Source organism: Equus asinus, chromosome 5 (assembly GCF_041296235.1).
Source record: "Equus asinus isolate D_3611 breed Donkey chromosome 5, EquAss-T2T_v2, whole genome shotgun sequence".
In the NCBI taxonomy this organism is placed as follows: Eukaryota; Metazoa; Chordata; class Mammalia; order Perissodactyla; family Equidae; genus Equus; species Equus asinus.
This window is the reverse complement of record NC_091794.1, coordinates 113,091,114-113,110,288: the sequence shown is the minus strand read 5'-3', so window position 1 is coordinate 113,110,288 and position 19,175 is coordinate 113,091,114. Positions and strand designations below refer to the sequence as shown.

General features: G+C 51.9%; 2 protein-coding genes across 13 annotated transcripts in view; one reads left to right on the top strand and one right to left on the bottom strand.

The window, feature by feature from the left end:
• Window positions 1–18,626, bottom strand: part of CFAP74 (cilia and flagella associated protein 74) — a 75,401-nt gene extending 56,775 nt beyond the window's left edge. For 2 of the 11 annotated variants that reach the window (XM_070511307.1, XM_070511305.1), the window contains exons 1-6: window positions 17,883–18,626; window positions 8,403–8,487; window positions 6,840–6,924; window positions 6,582–6,728; window positions 4,920–5,018; window positions 3,641–3,745 (exon numbers count right to left, since the gene is read on the bottom strand). In XM_070511307.1, the coding sequence (XP_070367408.1) occupies window positions 3,641–3,745; window positions 4,920–5,018; window positions 6,582–6,728; window positions 6,840–6,924; window positions 8,403–8,487; window positions 17,883–18,626 (1,265 nt within the window). The other 9 variants (XM_044769479.2, XM_070511310.1, XM_070511306.1 and 6 more) reach the window with 9 other exon arrangements.
• A 248-nt stretch (window positions 18,627–18,874) lies between these two features.
• Window positions 18,875–19,175, top strand: part of GABRD (gamma-aminobutyric acid type A receptor subunit delta) — a 28,562-nt gene continuing 28,261 nt past the window's right edge. The window contains exon 1 of one of the 2 annotated variants that reach the window (XM_044769491.2): window positions 18,875–19,013. Coding sequence is in view for 1 of the 2 variants with exons in the window: in XM_044769490.2 (XP_044625425.1) it covers window positions 18,890–19,013 (124 nt within the window). In the remaining variant the exon portion in view is untranslated. The remainder of the gene's footprint in view (window positions 19,014–19,175) is intronic. The other variant, XM_044769490.2, reaches the window with a different exon arrangement.

Below are 19,175 nucleotides of genomic sequence, written 5' to 3'. Positions count from 1 at the left end.
AGCTCCTGTGGATTTATTACTGCAGTGATTGAAAACGAATGCAATTTAGAAGGGTCTCGAGCTGGTCCCACTGCACACGGCAGCCCCGCTGTGGGTGTAAGTCCTTAGGTGCCGTGGCTGGTTGGGAAGCTGCACAGAGTCTCAGGTCAGAGAAAACCACGCCCACCCCGACCATGACTGTATGCTCTCTGGGCTCAACTCCTGACACACAGGACACGGCTGCATCCAGACTCCCGACACACACACAGGACACAGCTACATCCAGACTCCCGACACACACAAGGACACGGCTGCATCCAGAGTCCTGACACACACACAGGACACGGCTGCATCCAGACTCCCAACACAAACACAGGACACGGCTGCATCCAGACTCCTGACACACACACAGGACACGGCTGCATCCAGACTCCTGACACACAAGGACACGGCTGCATCCAGACTCCTGATACACAAGGACATGGCAGCATCCAGACTCGTTGTGCCAAGCAGAGAGCCCAGGCACAGCAGAGTCCACACTGTGAGGTTCTGCACACAATACATTGAATACAAAGGGACAGAGAACACCTCTGTGGTTGCCTCAGGGTGGAGACTGCTGACTGAGGAGATTTAGGAGCGAGGGTCGGGATGCATTTTCACGTTGCCTATAAAGTAAGTGAATGGACCCTCTGGCAGCAGCCAGGCCTGTGTGAGGAGGGCAGGCAGGCAGGCTGCTGGGTCAGGGTCGCGGGAGACGAGTGTTCGAGCAGGCGGCAGCTGGATGGGGTCAGCAGACTGGCCACAGGTAGGGATGGAGAAATCAGTGAGAACGCCGAGGTCAACATGAGGCAGGTTTCTTGCTGTCAGAGAAGGGAGGAGCAGACACAGATGGAGAGGATGGATGAAGCTCGGTTTGTTGGAATTGGAATTCCAGACGTGAACTCATGGTTTCACTACAGACAGAGGCGCGCACGTATTTCCTAGCTCTGCCGACTGCGAGGGCCTGGTTGCCGCATCGCCCTGGCAGCCATGGGCGCAGCCAGCACCCAGCTCTAGGTTCCTAAATTCCGTGCTTCTCTGGAAGGAACCAGGGCTCCTCGGACACTGGTTGGGTCCGGGGCTGGGGCCAGAATGAATAGGGGGCTGGGAGCACGTCGTTGTGCCAGAAAGTGCTAAAAGGACAACAGGGACATGCTGAAGGACACAGGAGGCAGCCGAAAGAGGCCCCACTGGGCAAATCTGGGGTGACTGGAACATCCAAATAAATAATGGTGGAATGGATTATAGCCCCTTGAATAAAGGAGAAACCGAAGAGCCTGCACTGACAGTAAATAAACGTGGAGGGGAGCAGGTTGTTCTCTACAGGAGAAAGCTAACTCGTGTGTCTAGAAGGAATTGATGAATCAGGAGATCGCACTTCACAACCATCATCAAACAACTGATTCAGGCAAGAAACATCCACGAAGGAAAACCAGCGCTTGGAAGGGGATGAGGTTTGGATTTTCCAATCTCGAAGTATCTACATGTTAATTTCCTGAGGAAAAGTGTAACTCCGCCTTGAAGAAACTGCAGACATCATGCCAGCCAAGCAATCTGAGCCCCCCCAAAACAGGACCCCACACCGTCACGCATCCTCGGGAGGACCTGCGTCATCTGGCGCATTCGAGCCAACAGTCGCACAGAAACATCACACAAAGCGACGTCAGGGACCTTTGCTGGTCCCTAATCTTCAAAAATGTCAAGGCTGTGAGTGTCGTGGAGCACTGAGGGGTCCCCGATTGGAGCTGGGACAACCCCAGGCAACCCCCCAGGTGGGACACTCATCTGTAAAGGATGTCACTGGGGTCAAGGGGACATGGGGGTTCTTTGTGCCATTTTTGCAAATTTCCTGTGAGGTTGATTATTTCAAAATTAAAAAGTTTTTTGAAAAAGTTAGTGGACATTCACCAAAACAAAAAACAACGAATGTTGGAGAGGGTGTAGAGAAGTGGGGACCCTTATACACTGCTGGTGCGAGTGCAAACTGGGGCAGCCACTATGGGAAACAGTATGGAGAGTCCTCCAAAGATTAAAAATAGAAATACCACGTGACCCAGCTATCCCACTACTGGGTATCTATCCAAACAACTTGAAATCAACAATCCACAGTAACACGTGCACCCCTATGTTCATCGCAGTATCATTAACATTAGCCAAGACATGGAAACAATCCAAGTGCCCATTGACTGATGAATGAATAAAGATGGGGTATATATACACAATGGAATACTACTCAGCCACAAAAAGGACAACATTGCCCCATTCGCAACAACACGGATGGACCTTGAGGGTATTATGTTAAGCGAAATAAGCCAGACTGAGAAAGACAAACACCGCACGGTTTCACTCATGTGTGGAAGATAAACACACACACGGACAAAGAGAACAGTTCAGTGGTTACCAGGGGAAGAGGGCTGGGAGGTGGGCACAGGGGTGGAGGGCCACATTTATATGGTGTCTGACAAATAAGAATGTACAACCGAAGTTGCACAACATTATAAACTATTGTGACCTCAATCAAAAAGCAAGTTAGGGGATGAGCACAGCAACCCGAGGAAGCAGCCCAGCCGGGGTGTGCCAGCTCAGGTGCTGGCAGGGGAGTCCCGCCTCCAGGCCAGCTGTCAGAACGAGGACCGCAAACACCCTCAGTCCTCCTTGCTCAGGACAGAGCCACCGTCCTCATCTGCGCCTTTCTCCCTCCCCCTCCATCGGTTTATGGCGGGTTCCTCACGATTGAGCCCGAAGGACGGCGGGGAGATGGCCGGACTGCGCCTAAGTTACAAGAGAAATGAGTTGAGGCTGATTCCAGCCTGACCAGCTGGCCGAGCTGGGGGCAGGGTGTCACTGGCCGCTGTGAGAGAGGTGCTCGTGGCAGAGGGGGGGCCCTCGGAGACCCCGGCTGCTGTGCCCAGCCCTTCGTGCCTTCCCGTGCGGCCGGGCTGGAAGGCTCAGAAGCACGTTTCCTGGACGTGTGCGGCCAGCGCCAGGGGGTAAGGGAAGACTGGCCAGGGCTCGGTGCGGGGCAGCGGGGCATGAGGCAGCCTGGCCACAAGCTCCCCGGTCCTCTGGCCAGGGCACCAGGTCCCCAGGGGTCCCGGTGGGCTATGCGTTTGGGAGTTGTTGCTGGGATCAGCCCGGAGTCATTTCTCTGGTTCCGTCAGCCCCTCTGGGAGCTGCCTATACCCCTTACTAAAGCCCTTTTTTGCTTAAACTAGCTAGAGGCAATTCTGATGTTTATAACCCAAACTCTGACCAGTAAAACATTTAAAACAATGCCGGAGTCTCCTTTCTGGGAGATGCTTCTAGAAAAGTTGTGAGGCATTTTTTTTAAAATGGTTCTGGTTGTTCTACGGAAACTCGAAGGGCAGCAAATGGGAAACGAAGCTGATCTCATGCGTCCCGAGCTCACAAACTCGGGGAAGGTGACAGCCACCCCAAAATGTGGACTCCCGGCCTCTCAACGACTTCATTTAGCGAGCTCCCTTTCAATTTCAGCTTGAGAGTTAAGTCCAAGGTTTCATTCTTCATCTTCAGACCCGGGATTAACCAGCGAGCTGCTGAGGCTGAGCACGCCTGACGGACGGGACCCCCTCGCCACGCTGCCCCGCCTGCCCCCACTCACTCGCTCTCCTTCAGCGTGGCCTGGGTTTTCTGCTGCTGGGCTCTCTCGCTCTCCAGCTCCATGCTCAGGCGTCTGGACGCTGCCTGGAGGCGGCCCACGGCTGCACTGCAGTGCCACAGAGACGGGAGGAAAAGCGGCAACACCCGTCAGGGCCTCAGCCTCACCAAGAGCCCCGTGCAGCCTCCGCCCAGGTCTCCCCTGAGGCTTGGTGATGCCTCCACCTGCCTCCTCATTTTCAAGAGAGAAATCTGTCTCAAGAGGCCAACAGGGAAGGCAGGAACGTGCGTCCAGAAGGGCTTCTCGTGCACCATTCTCACTGATCAGAGGGAGTGGACGTGCACGCACCGCTGCCACCAGAGAGCCCGCCCCTCAGCCCCCAGCTCTGCTCTGGCCTCTCATCTTCCTTCAAGGACCAGGGAGCAGACTCCGCCGGTTGCCAGCCCCTTGGAGCAGCAGGCCAGTCCAGGTTTCGGCCCAGGAAGGACCCAGCGCACTCTCGAATGACTAGGAGGAGTGGGGCGGCCAATAAGCCCCCGAGAGCCCCTCTGGGCTCTGAGCCCACTCTGGATTCTCTTACTTCACCTCCCACTTCGCTCCTGGACGTGTGGCTCTCGGGACCGTACCCAGTCCCCACACCGTTAGGTTCCGATACACACTCCTGTCGTGGGGACCTTGGGACAAATGGTAGTGGTGGGGGTGGGACAGGCAGGACAGAGAGGTGTATGTCCCCCAAGACCTTGCCTCTAAGGGCAGGAGTGGTCAGAGCTGTCTCCGTGAGAACGGCCTAGAGGGACACTGACCAGAGGACCTGGCTGTGCGGAGAAAGTGGATCTGCAAGCATGTGCTCTCCTCCCGCCTGGCCCTGTCCCCTTGTCTTGCCACCTGCATCGCTTGCTGGTTGCTCAAGGCAAAGACAGTCCCAATGCTTCCTCCCCTAACCCCAATGCGCCCCTCCTCCCACACTGTCCCCTTGGCACCAGCCCTTCCCTGTGGGCAGCTCCCGGGGCTTCACACAGACATGCTCACTGCCCAGAATGCTCCCTCCCCATTGCCACATGTTAGCTTGTTTTTGTCACCCGGTTCCCAGCCTGGAGGTCACCTCCTTGAGGAGGCCTTCCCTGGCAGCTGCTCCCTCGCCCGCCTGAATGCAGCCAGTGCTCTCACACGGCAGGATCTGGTGAACAGACGCCCGTCTGCCGCGCACCGGCCTGCCCCGTGGTCGCCTGCCTCACGCACAGTCTGACTCCGCCCCGCCTGGTGACCAGTGCAGACCACCTACGTGTTGTTGGCCTCTCTCTCGGCAGCCACCTTGGCCGCCATGCTCTCCTGCTGTTTGGTGATGAGATCCATCCTCTGGCGGCAAGCACGCAGCTCCTCTCTGAAAGTTGAGGCCAGAATCTGGACAAACGGCCCCTGAAATCCAGTCCCTCTGCCTCTCTCTCCCAGGGTGCCCCAACTCTTCCTGGACTCAGGAAGGGGGTGGGACCGGGGGGCGAGGCCCAGGCCCCCTCACAGACGCTGGGGTCATCTCCCTCCAGCTCCCCCTCACTCAGGCCAGGGGTCGCGGTCCCTCATCTTTTCCAGGGGTTCCTCTAACACAATCAGCGCGGGAGCAGGGCCTTGTCCATCTGTCTTCTGAAAACCCTGCCAGGGGGCCACCTGTGTGCCCTCAGCGCAAAGGGGAGTCAACAGGAACCAGCACAAACGCTGAGCTCAGGCACATGCAGGGCCCCGCAAGAGGGGTGGCAGGCATGGGACGGCTGCACAAAGGGCACCCGGCCGCAGCCGCTCATCAGCGTTCTAGAGCACGCAGACCAGACAGGACCACACACTCAGCGTGTGGGCCTGGACAAGACTGGGCTCAGGACGCAGGCTCGGCAGGACACTGCGGCGTGGAGCTGCTCCACGGCCACACGAGGGGGACACTCTGAGCCTTCTCAGGCGGAATCCCGGGGCTGAGGCTGTGGGCAAACTTTATTCCTTCAGGACACGCTGATGTGTTCAGGGGTAAGGAGCACAAGGTCTGCAACTGGCTTTCAAATCGCTCAGCAAAATCATCATCCACACTCACGCCGAGAAAGAGGTGATGGGAACGGGCAGCAGTGAAGTGGGGTGCGGCAACGGGCCAGCTCGGCCGTGTCTCCAGCTTCTCTGCAGCTCGGCCACTGCTCCCCTCGACCACCCCTCACCTCAACCAGCCCTCACCTCAACCACCCTTCACCTCGGGGTCCCTCACCTCAACCACCCCTCACCTCTGCATCCCTCACCTCAAACACCCCTCAACTCAACCAACCCTCACCTTGGCGCCCCTCACCTCAACCAGCCCTCACCTCAACCACACCCACCTCTGCGCCTCTCACCTCAACCACCCCTCACCTCAACCACCCCTCACTTTGGTGCCTCTCACCTCAACTGCCCCTGACCTCAACCATCCTTCACCTCAACCAGCCCTCACCTCAACCATCCTTCACCTCAACCGCCCCTCACCTCAACCACCCCTCACCTTGGCGCCTCTCACCTCAACTGCCCCTGACCTCAACCATCCCTCACCTCAACCACACCCACCTCTGCGCCTCTCACCTCAACCACCACTCACCTCTGCGTCCCTCACTTGGTGCCCCTCACCTCCATACCCCTCGCCTTGGCCCCCCTCACCTCCGTACCCTTCACCTCCGCACCCTTCACCTCCGCACCCCTCACCTCCGCACCCTTCACCTCCGCACCCTTCACCTCGGCACCCCTCACCTCCACACCCCTCACCTCGGCCCCCCTCACCTCTGCACCCCTCACCTCCACACCCCTCACCTCGGCCCCCCTCACCTCCGCACCCCTCACCTGCGCACCCCTCACCTGCGCACCCCTCACCTCGGCCCCCCTCACCTCCGCACCCCTCACCTCCGCACCCTTCACCTGGGCCCTCCTCACCTTGACCACTGCTCACCTCGTTTTCTGAATGAAAAGATCCTTTTCCTCGTGCAGCTTATCCAGGTGGCTCAAGTTCTTCCGCAGGTACAGTGCCTCCATTCTCTCTTGGACGGTGGCTTTCTTCTTCCTTCCCTCAGCATCAGCGATCTGCTCTTTCTGTGGACTTGATGAAGAAAGGACACCAGCTGCCGTGGTGCGGTGATGGCCTCCCCGTGACCTACCCCCGTGCCACCTCCACCTTCCGTGGAGGCAAGCCGCTGCCCAGGTGCATTACCTGTGGCATCCCAAGTTGGCTCGGCCCTCAGCCTCCAGAGGAAGAGGTTCCACCTCAAACTCTGCATCGTCTAGTTTGTCTTTTTCTAGAAATGGAGGCAAGAATTAAACACAGAGAAAGCAGACCTAGACGTTAAAGTCTAAAGTTCGAGGACAAATCTCTACACCTCAGACTTGATGCGCAGCCGTGGTGACGGCATCTCGGAGCAGTGGTTCTCAAAGTGTGGTCCAGGGCACCCTAGGGCGTTCCCTAAAACTCTTTCAGGGCGTCTGCAAAGGCAGAACCATTTTTGTAACAATACTAAAACATTATTTGTCTTTTTTGCTCTTGTTTCATAAGTGTACAGCGGAGTTTTCCAGGGGCCACATGACATGTGATATCACAACAGACTAACTAGATGCCGATGTGAGAATCCAGGTGTCTCCATTAAACCAGACTCTGTCTGCTCCATATAACAGGGTCATCATTGCTATTTTAAGTGAGTAAATAAATATAAATTTTCAGCTTTAATTTTTTTTTTCCTGAAGAAGATTAGCCCTGAGCTAACATCTGCTGCCAATCCTCCTCTTTTTTGCTGAGGAAGACTGGCCCTGAGCTAATATCCATGCCTGTCTTCCTCTACTTTATATGTGGGTCGCCTACCACAGCATGGCGTGCCAAGCGATGCCATGTCCACACCAGGGATCCAAAACAGTGAACCCCGGGCCACCGAAGTGGAACGTGAGAACTTAACCACTGCGCCACCTGGCCAACCTCACAGCTTTAACTTTTAATACAGTAAACATTGAAAGATACAACCTTCATAAACAAAAGCTCTTTTGGTCTTAAATAAATTTTAAGAATGTAAAGGGGATCCCTGACAAGAAAAGTTTGCTAATTATTGTCTTAGAGAATCCCTGCAGACTTCCAGCAAAACATGGCAAATTGAACTATTGGGTTTCTCCCACTCTTTCATTAAATCTCAGTAGAAATGACTGAAAAGGGGCTCTAAAAGGCACCAATCCACAGTCACAAGGAGAAGAGGAGAGGGAAGGCGGTGGACGAGGGGAGGCTGCACGATTTTAGACGAGGGGAAGTTTGTGAGCAAATGGCATCTAATCTACCAGACGACAGCACTGAAACAGCAGCCGGGGTGGTGGGCTGAGAGCCGAGGAAATTGGCTTGCAGATCGAATTGTCCTGCCTGGCGCCCAGCACCAGCCCAAATTAAGGCAGAGCTTAGAAAAATTTCATATCATCAGAGATTTTTTTTTTTAATCTAAGAGCTTCCAGGAAAAGAAAACAAAAATAGGTCACATTCAAAGGATTGGGATAAAAATGGCATCAGATTTCTCAATCGAGACATTGGAAACTAGAAAACTGGTCTGCCACCTTCAAAATTCTGTGCCATAATTTATTATTCTTTCAGTTAAAGACAGAATATCATAAGCTCCCTCTTTGAGAGAAAATACGTGTTTCAACGATGTAGTCTCTCTGAAAAAGGGCGTCAGGGGTGCCTGGGAGGCACGCTGTCTGTCGTCCTCGCTGCTGAAACGTGTGCTGTTCATGAGAAGACCTTTATTACCACCTTCCACGAGTGGGACGCCGTCCAAAAGCTCCCCTTCAGGGAATAGGCTAGCATCTTCTTCCATCTTGAGGGCAGAAATTAGCTACAAGAAAATTATTACAAAACATAGATGAACAAGATCACAGATTTTTTTTAAAAACCTAAAAAATTGGATTTCACAAAAATTAACAATTTTTCTTATAAAAAGACATTAAGAAAATGGATAAGCCATAGACCTGGAAAAAATATTTGCAGCACACACATATCTGACAAAGGTCTTGTATCCACAATATGCAAAGAGCTCCTAAATGTCAACAACATAAAGCCCAAACCCTAATTGAAAAGGGGCAAGAATTTTAAAACAGACACGGCAAAAGAAGATATACAAATGGCCAGTAAGCTCATGAAACTTTGTGCAACCTCATTAGTCATGAGGGAAATGGCAAGTGAAGCCACAATGAGATACTACCACACACTTATTAGAATGCCTAAAATCAAAAAGACTAAATACTAAATCATAACACTAAATGTTATAAACATATACTCACCATATGACCCAGAAATCCTGTTTCTAGGTATTTACCCAAGCGAAACAAAAACACAGCCACAAAAAAACTTGCACAGGAATGTTTACAGCAATCTTATTCGTAACAGCCCCAAACTGGGAACAACCCAAACGTCCATGGGTATGAGACTGGATAACAAATTCCGGTGCATTCATACAATAGAGTAACACTCAACAGTAAGAAAGAACCACATCTGGTTCACACAACAACATGGATGATCTCAGAAACACTATGTCAAATGAAGGAAGCCAGACGCAGAAGACGACATACCAAGACCAAGAGCAGGCGAAACTAATGGACGGGGGTAGAAACCAGACGCACTGGTGGTTTCCGGGTTAGAGGCAGGCAGTGGAGCCGAGGGGAAGGGCTGTGGGGACGGTGGGGGCGGGGGACGCTCGGTAGCTTGTTTTGGGTGACGGTTACACAGGTGTGTGCAACTTTAAGACGTGTGCGTGTTCCAGCCTGTTAATGTTCTCTCTGTAACACACCACACAGCCACAGTTCAAAAACAATTCTTAAGGAATTTCAAAATATTCGTTACATTGTGGTTATCATTTTGGGAATGTTCCCGCTTGCCTGTGTAGAACTTAGGTGCAGAATCTTGATATTATGCACGAGATGCTACAACGGTAGACGAGCTTGTTTCATTGCTTAATTTAGCGATTGCTTCAGAACAATTCACTGAAAAATATTTTCAAAGCCTAACATTTCCTGGGTAAATCATTAATAAATCAATGCCAGTGGTTAACTTTTTTAAATGCTACAAACAATTGTGCATTCAAGTCCTCAGAGGCAGAATTTTAAAGCTTCTTTTGAAATACTGTACCGACAACATTCCTCCCGCCGGAAAACATCTGCGAACCCGCTGATCTGTGAAGGCAGGGCCTTCAGGGGACATTTACAAGGTGGTCAAGCCCGGTCTGCGCTGAGCTGTGGGCCCCAGTGCTCCTCGCGGTCTCAACAGACGACAGTCTGATGGGAGGTGGCACGTCACACACACAGCTCCTTTAAGACGATCACTCTAAACCACATGCTATTTGAACGTCCAGTTAAAAAGACGGCAGCTCCAGACAGGGGGCCTCTGCTGCTGCCTCTTAAATTCTCACCAAAACGACAGCGAAGGGTTCAGCTTTTCCAACACACCACTCTGCAAAAACAGGGCAAACGGGAGGAGAAAGTTTGAACCAGACAGAGGCTGGGAAGTGGAAGGGTGAGCGGTAACTGGCTGTGGACGGAGGTGAGGACTGACCCTCAGGCGGAAAACGAGCCCCGAAACCCCGCATGCCGGCCGCCACGGCACAGCCAAAAAGCTGGGTAAAATTGTATTTTAATTGTCTCATGAACCTTGAAGAATCGACAAGAAAATAAGAAATTATCAGGCCAAAATCTAAGTGAAGGCAAGCAAATAAACAGATTACATGGCCAGGCTAAAGAACAGGATCTTATCAAATTAGATTAAAAAACCAACAACAGCAACAAGAAGAAGCTGACTCCCTCCTGTGAGAGACATCGCAGCGCAAGCTCACAGAAGCACTGCACGCCAAAGGTCCGGAGAAGGTGGCTGCAGAAACCCTGACTGGGAAGCTGGCGGAGTCACCTAGAAACAGACAAAACGCTCGAGGCAGCAGCGGCTGCGTGGTGCAGACGGTCGCGGCTGGCCAGACGGTCAGCGCACCAGGAAGACAGCGCAGTTTTAAACCCAGCCGTGCGCAATAACACGGCCACCAAATAAGAAAAGCAAAGTTGACAGAACCAGGAGAAAGCCAGAAGTACAAATGCTAGTGGGAAATTTTAACACACTTCTCTCAGGAACTGACAGCAAAACCAGATAAAGCAAGTCCTTAATGACACCCATGTACACAGCATCATCAGCAGGTCGCGCCCTGTGGACACACAGAACGCAAACAGCAGCAGCAGAACGGCAAGCGCTCCCTCAGAGCGTGCACGGAATACTGACGAACCTGTGTGCTGGGCCCAACGCAGTCTCAATCAATGCCAAAGGACTAAAATCATACAAAGCTTCTTCGTTTTTTTTTTTTTTGAGGAAGATTAGCCCTGAGCCAAGATCTGCCACCAATCCTCCTCTTTTTGCTGAGGAAGACTGGCCCTGAGCTCACATCCGTGCCCATCTTCCTCTACTTCATATGTGGGACACCTGCCACAGCATGGCATGCCAAGTTGTGGCACGTCCGCACCCAGGATCTGAACTGACAAACCCCGGGCCCCCAAAGTGGAATGTGCACGCTTAACCACCTCACCACGAGGCCGGCCCCCTACTTAGCTCATTCTTTGACCAAGAGTAATCAGCCCAAATCAGTAACAAATAGAGGACTATAAATCCACCTTATTTTTGGAAAATAAGAAATACACTTCTAAATAACTTATGGGTCAAAGAAAAAAAATCATAATGGAAATTATAAAATATCTTGAACTGACTTATAATGAAGATATTATATACCCAACTGAATGTAGGTAAAGCAGACAGAACAGAGATTAGGAAAGAAGTCAGGCTAAAAATCAATGTGCTCAACATCCAACTAAGAAGTTACAAAAACAAATGCAAAATAAACCCAGAAAAGGTGGAAGGAAGAAAATAAAAAAGATTAGAAATTAATGCAACAAAAACAAACGTGATAGAGATGCTCCTCAAAGCCAAAAGTTTGTACTTTTAAAATATTTACAAAATTAACAATCTCTAATGAAACCAATAAATAAAAAGAGAAGGAACAAATAATCCATACCAGAACAAAAGACATTAAAAAAACAAAAACATGTCATGAACAACTTTATGGCAGTAAATTTGGAAATTGAGACAATGGAAAAATTATTGGAAAAACACTACTAACCAAAATTATTTCAAGAAAAAAATAGAAAACTTGAAAATTCCCATAAACATAAAAGAAATTCAATTAATAGTCAAATATGTTCCCACAAAGAAAACTCCAGGTTCAGAGGCTTTGCTATTCAGTCCTATGAAACGCTTGAGGTACAAAACGTTCCAGTCTCACACATGCTTTTCCAGGAAGGGAACCAGGAGGTCCCCCCTCCCCCCCCCCGCTTATGTCATGGTGCTCGCTCAACTTTTGTTACCAAAGTAGAGAAAGGAAACGGCAGCCCAGCCTCACCCAGGAGCACAGACGCAAAAGTCCAAAGGGAAGTATTACCAGCCTGAATCCAGCAACACACAAATAGGACAACAGATCACGACAGAGATGGGTTCATTTCGCATTAGGGATCCCTTTAATTCCCCACGTGAACAGACCAAAGGAGGCGGTTATATGATCAACTCAATAAACGTAGAAAAAGGCATTGCTAAAATTCAACATTCCATTTATACTTTTTAAAAAACTTAGCAAACTTGCATTAGAAATTAACTTCTTTGGGGCCCAGCCCGGTGGTGCAGCAGTTAAGTTTGCACGTTCCAGGTTGGCGGTGCAGGGTTCACAGGTTCGGATCCCTGGTGCGGACAGGGCACTGCTTGGCAAGCCATGCTGTGGCAGGCGTCCCACATATAAAGTAGAGGAAGATGGGCATGCATGTTAGCTCAGGGCCAGTCTTCCTCAGCAAAAAGAGGAGGATTGGCAGCAGATGTTAGCTCAGGGCTAATCTTCCTCAAAAAAAAAAAACAAAAAAAGGAGATCTAAATAAAAAATAAAGGGAACAAATGACCCAGTTTCTTTGACAAATGGATGTCATGGGGGAAAAAAGGAAGGGGGGGACTGTTTTAAATTAAAAGGGCTTTAAGAGACAAGTCAACCACACACAATGTGGGATCTTGATTCAAGCAAGCAAGTGTAAAAGACACTTTTTTTTTCCTGCTTTATCTCCCCCAATCCACCCAGTACATAGTTGTATATTTTAGTTGCAGGTCCTTCTAGTTGTGGCATGTGGGATGCCACCTCAGCATGGCCTGATGAGCGGTGCCATGTCCGTGCCCAAGATCCGAACCAGTGAAACCCTGGGCTGCCACAGCGGAGCACATGAACTTAACCACTTGGCCATGGGGCCGGCCCCTAAAAGACACTTTTGAGATAATGTGGGAAAATGAACACAAATTGGTGTTAGGTTTTATTAAGAAATTAAATTAAATTTTGTTGGGGTTGATAATGATTTTGTGGTTATGCTAAAAATAAGTGTTTATCTGTTAGAGTTGAATACTGAAGTATTTATAGGTGAAATATTATACCTGGGATTTTCTTTAAAATTCATCAACCAGAGCCAGCCCCGATGGCCTAGTGGTTACAGTTCTGTGTGCTCTGCTTCGGTGGCCCAGGATTGCTTCCCAGATGTGGAACCACAGCCCTCGTCTGTCAGCAGCCGTGCTGTGGCGGCAGCTCACGTAGAAGAGCCAGAAGGACTTAGAACTAAAAAAGATACAGCTGTGTACTGGGGCTTTGGGGAGGAAAAAAGAGAAAGATTGGCAGCAGATGTTAGCTCAGAGCAAATCTTTCCCAGCAAAAAATAAATAAATAAAATCAAATTCATCAACCAAAAACTAAAGGTGAGGGGAAGCAGATGAAACAGGAGTGGTAGGATCCCGATGACTCCTGAAGCGGGTCATGGGCACCTGGGAGCTCATTTTAGCATTTTCCCCACTTTTGTGAGTTTCAAATTCTCTGTAATAAAAGTCTAAAAGAAGACTAAAGCCAATATAAATAAATGAATGGAGAGGTCCACATTCAAGGACTGGAGACAATGTTGTGAAGACGCCAACTCTCCAAATTGCTCCATAGACTCACTAACCGCCCCAAAATCCCGCAGGAGTGCGTGTGTGTGCGTACATGCAAGCAGTGGGGCAGTGGGCAAGGAACGGACATTTCAGTCAACACGCTGAGAAACTGGGCGTCCACCCCAGAAAGCAGTCCCACATAGATTAAACACTTGCATGTGAAGAGCAAAAGTCTACTTTTGGCGGGCATCTTCATGATCTCAGGGTTTCTTTTTTCCTTTTTTTTTTTTTTTGGTGAGGAAGATTGTCCTTGAGCTAACATCTGTGCCAATCTTTCTCTGTTTTGAAAGTGGGTTGCCACCACAGCATGGGTTGGTGAGTGGTGTGTAGGACCAGCCCCGGGATCTGAACTCGTGAACCGTGGGCCGCCAAAGTGGAGCACGGGAACTTAACCACTATGTCACTGGGCTGGCCCCTCAAGGTTTCTTCAACAAGACATGAAAAGCATTACACACAAGAGGAAGAGCTGATAGAGTCACATACATTTAAATGAAAAACTCCTGTCCAGATGACACCCTGAGGAAACTTAAACAAAACTACAAAGCAGAAGACAAATGCAACACCTCACCCAACAGGTTCCCCGCCGGACCAGGCAAGGAACACCCACAAACCAGTGCAGAAGACGGACGGCCCGACAGCAAAACGCAAGACACTACAGGGCACTTTACTATAAAGGGCGTTCAAATGGCCAGTAAGCGGGGTGGCCCTCATTCACACCTGTCTTCCCGCATCGCCGACAGCGCCCCTGTAACCCTTAGCAGAATCCTGGTTTGAAGGATAAACCATTTCTTGGTGATAAACTAGAAGTTGCTCAACCTCATTTGTAGTTAGGGAAATGCAAATTAGAATCACCAGGAACTATCCTTACGCAGTCATCAGACTTGGTACGACATTCGAAGCCTGACAACACCAGGTGCTGGCAAGGGCGCGAAGCAGCGGAAACGTTCGCACGCTAACAGTGGGAGTGAAAACTGGGACAAGTACTTTGAAAAGAGTTCGGCATTATCTAGGAAAGTTAAAAATATATAAATATACACTCTACATTACTTTCCCATTGCTGCTGGAACAAACTACCACAAACTCAGTGACTTGACACGAGTGTATTATCTTCTAGTTCTGGAGGTTAGAAGTCTGAAATGCATCCCACTGAGCTAAGATCGAGGTGTCACCAGGGCTGCATTCCTTTCTGGAGGTGGAGGGGAGAATTCATTTTCTTGCCTTTTCCACTTTCTGGAGGTCACCCACATTCCTTGGCTCAAGGTCCCAGTCCACCATCTTCAAAGCCACCAACCTCACGCAGAGTCTTTCTCACGCTGCAACCTTTCGGGCTCGCTCTCTTGACTCTTTGTCCACTTATAAGGACCCTGTGGTTGCAGTGGGCATGCCTGGGGCATCCAGGACATTCTCCCCACCTCGAAGTCAGCTGATTAACAACCTTAATTCCATCTGCAGCCTTAATTCCCTGTTGCCACGTAACCTGACCTATTTACAGGTTCCAAGGATGAGGACACGGACCTCTCTGGGGCATTATTCTGCCCACCGTACCCTCTGACTCAGCAAGTCCTCTTGGAGGTGCGTACCCCACAGAAACTCCTGGATGTTGTGTTGGTTTCCCGGGGGCTGCCACAACAAAGTATCACAAACTGGGAGTCAGAACCACAGAAATGTATTCTCTCACAGTTCTGGGCGCCAGAAATTGGCAATGAAGGTGCCGGCAGGGCCAGGCTCCTCCGAAGCACAGTGCAGGATCTCTCCCAGGCCTCTCTCCTGGTTCTGGTAGTTCCCTGCCGGCGGCAGCCTACCTGTGATCTTCATATGAGGTTCTCTTTCTGTGCGTGTCTATGTCCACATTCCTCCTTTTCATAAAGACACCCACCATAGTGGATTAAGGGTCACACTACTCTAGCATGGCATCACCTTAATTACATCCCCAATGACCTTATTTCCAAATGAAGTCACACTCTGAGATACTGGGGGTTAGGACTTCAACATATGAGTTTTGGGTTTGTTTTGTTTTGCTTTGCTGAGGAAGATTGGCTTGAGCTAACATCTGTTGACAGTCTTCCTCCACTTCATATGTGAGTTGCTGCCACAGTGTGGCTGTTGAGTGGTGTAGGTCCACACCCAGGATCCAAACCCACGAATCTGGGCCATCGAAGCGGAACGTGCTAAACTTAACCACTATGCCACGGGGTGACCCCAATAACAGATGGGTTTTTTTTGAGGAGACACACAATTCCACTCATAACACGTGAATACCAGGAGACATGCGAGACCTCACGGAGCAGCAGCGTTCATAATGGCAGCAACTCCACGGCCGTCCACAGGGCGGCAGGCTCCGTCCTGTGGGGGGCTATTCGGTGATGAAGCTGAATGAGCTACTGCTGTGTGCAGTGGCGTGGATGAGTCTTAAACACAGCTGAGAGGAGGAAGGCACCCAGGCACATCAACTGCTTTTCCTCCTCCCATCCTTTCACTTTTAAAGTAGGCTCCCTGGGGGGGGGGGGGCAGGTGAAGCGGGATCCACAGTGGCCCCGAGCAGGTGTCAGAGCCTGACTGGTGAGGGGGATGGCTGTGGGGTGGGGAAGAGGGTTGAGGCCCAGAGTGGGACGTCAGAGCCTGAGTGGGAGGAACCAGCCCCACGGGGGACGGTTCAGCGTAGGTATGAGAGCCCAGGCAGGGAAGGTGTCCACCATAGAGCCACCCAAATCACGCCTGGGGGGACGACAGAGTTACACGGCCTCCAAGTGCCTCCCAACAAAATACTTGTTACTTACAGAGAGAAAAAGTAAATTCCCATGGAGACGCCTACAGACACCACCTTAATCAGGTGATCAAAGCAAACATCATCAGTAACGTGACAGACGGACCACCGTGAGGCGCCCGACAGGGCGGAATGAGCAGAAAGTGAGCACGTGGCATCCTTTCCTGCCAAAGATACATAATGGGAACCAACCATGAGGAGACATCAGACAAACCCAAATGGAGGGGCTCTCTGCAAAGGAGGTGGCCTGTAACCGTCAAAGACTCAGGGCCACAAAGCCAAGGAAAGGCTGAGGAATGTCCTGGACTGAGGGACACTAAAGAAACAGGATGACACCTCAGTACAACGCACGGTCCCAGATGGATCCTTTTGATTTCCTGACTTTATAGGACCAACTGGCAAAACATGCTCGTCTCGGGCTGAGAATTAGACGTAGGACGTGTCCATGTTAGCCCCTGACTTTGATGGTCCTGCTGTGGTTATGCTGGAGAACGTCCTTCCGCGTAGGAAACACACTCTGAAGTATCTGTGGGAGACAGGGCACCATGCACACAACATACTCTCAAATGCTTCAGGAAAAGAAGGTTTTTGTGCTCAACTTGCAGTTTTTATGTAAATTTGGGACTGATTCAAAAATTAAAAAGAATACATACAGTATTATTCCACTTATATAAAGTTTAAAAACAGGTGAAACTTGACTATATTGTTTAGGTGTATATCTAGGTGTTGGAACTAAAGAGAAGCCAGGAACTTAGAATCGCAGATGCCAGCCTAAGGTCTGGAGACGGGCTGCGCGTGGCCGGGGTGTGGTGGGGCGACTCCCGGGTGCTGGCACGGTTCTATTTCTTGACTTGGGCAGTAGCTACCGATGTTCGCTTTACAGCCAGTCTTCAAACCGTGCATGTGAATTTGTGCACCGTCCGTCTGCAGAGAAGACCTATCGGGGAATTCTTTCCACCTGCGGATGCCCGAGCAGGTTCACGCCTTGCCTCACTCAGTGCCTGGCTCACAGAAGTTCAGGGAATGTTTGCTAGATACACAGATGTGAGCAGAGAAAAGGAGTATTCGCTTATGGAAAACAAAAGTAGAGAGGCCTATCCACTTCCAGAAACAGCTTATCCTTTTAAACACCAAATTGGGGCGACTTCGGAGTCAAGAATGGTACCCGGCCTTTCCCCCGCCCGGACCCTCGGATGCGGCCTGCTCACCGCCAGCCTCCCCCTCGGGTTCTGCTCAACGCTTCGCAGTGCGCTGTGGCCACATCGCTGCGCGGCCAGGAGCAGAACCCGGAGCCCGCTGCACCTGCGCCCAGGGGTCCCCGCGGCTAACAGGGGCGAGACCCCATCAGCGGTTACTTCTCGGGCAGCGGCGAAGGCGTTGACCCGGGGGGCGGCCGAAGCCCCCGAGCCCAGCCCCGGGCTCCGGGCGAACGGACCCACCTCCGGGCTGATCCGCGCGGGGTCGGCTCCTCGGCGGCTGGCGGCGCGGTTTGGACGGGCGTCTCCATGGCAACGGGCAGCTCCACTGCCGGGGGCGGGGGGTGCTCGCGCCGCGCTCCCCCGCCGGGCGGTGGCTCGGTCCCCGCGCAGGCGCAGTGAGGCGGAGGCGGCCCCGCGAGCCCGGAGCAGGAGGCGCGGGCTCGGGGCGCCCGTGGTCGCCGCTCGCCCCCCGCGCCCCGGGTCGGGCCGAGGCCGCCGCGGGGGGGAGCCCAGGGCTGCTCCGCAGCCCGGACCCGGCGCCAGGCCGCCTGCCCTGGTTGGCCCACGCCGGCCGAAGTTCGGATTAGTTCCCAACTTTAAAAAATAGCAGAGTTCACATAAAATTGGGCTTTTCCCCTCGCTTTTGGAGATGGGAGACCCGCACACTATGCCAAACTGGGCGGGAGGCGAACTGGGCTTCCCCGACGCATTGTCCGGTCCCCGCCACCCTGTCCGAGGCCCGGTCGCCCGTTGCACGGCCCCCGCGTCTGTGCCCCCTGCCTGGCCCGGCTGCGCGCGCAGCGGAGACGCGGGCGGGCGAGCGCATCGGGCGGGCCCCCTGCCCTCGCGGAGCCCGGCGCCCTCCGGCACCTCGCCTGCATGTGACCTGCAAGGCGGCCGGCCTCCGCGAGCTGGCGTTAGCCAGTGGCTCCTCTGCCACGGAGAGGCCCGGGAAGTCCTTCGGGTGAGCCGGGGATGCTGCATCACAGCCGTTAAGCCTTACAGAAAGCGCAGCGTCTGTGCGAGCCGCGGGAGTTAGCAGGTCTCACCGTGCCACTCCGCCCCCCTCTCCCCGAGTGGAGCCCAGGTTTTTTCCCTTCTCAGGACTCTGGACTGGAGGAACAGAACTGAGTCACCATACCAGCCCGAGAGAGTTTTTCTAAGAGGATTGTACGTCTCTTCCCCACCCTACCCAAGTCGTGGGGCTTCTTTCTTGTTAGCTTCCTTCTCTGGGCCTTTCCACTTTCATGGTTAAAGCGCTTCCTACTAGAGAAGGGAGGGACAGCAAAAGACTGAGAACAGCCCCGTGTCGCCAAGAGGAGGGGATGGAGGAGGCGGTGGTGTGGCTGCACCATGGAACAGCTGCGACAGGTACGGGGACTGTTTCTACGTTCTGCCAGGAGTGATCTCCAGAACATTCAGAACAGTGTGTAAAGTACTTTATCTAAGAAGGCGGGGGCGGGCAATAAGAATATACATGCATGTGTATTTTCTTACATTAAAAAGTAACATATGGAGGCCAGCCCGGTGGCG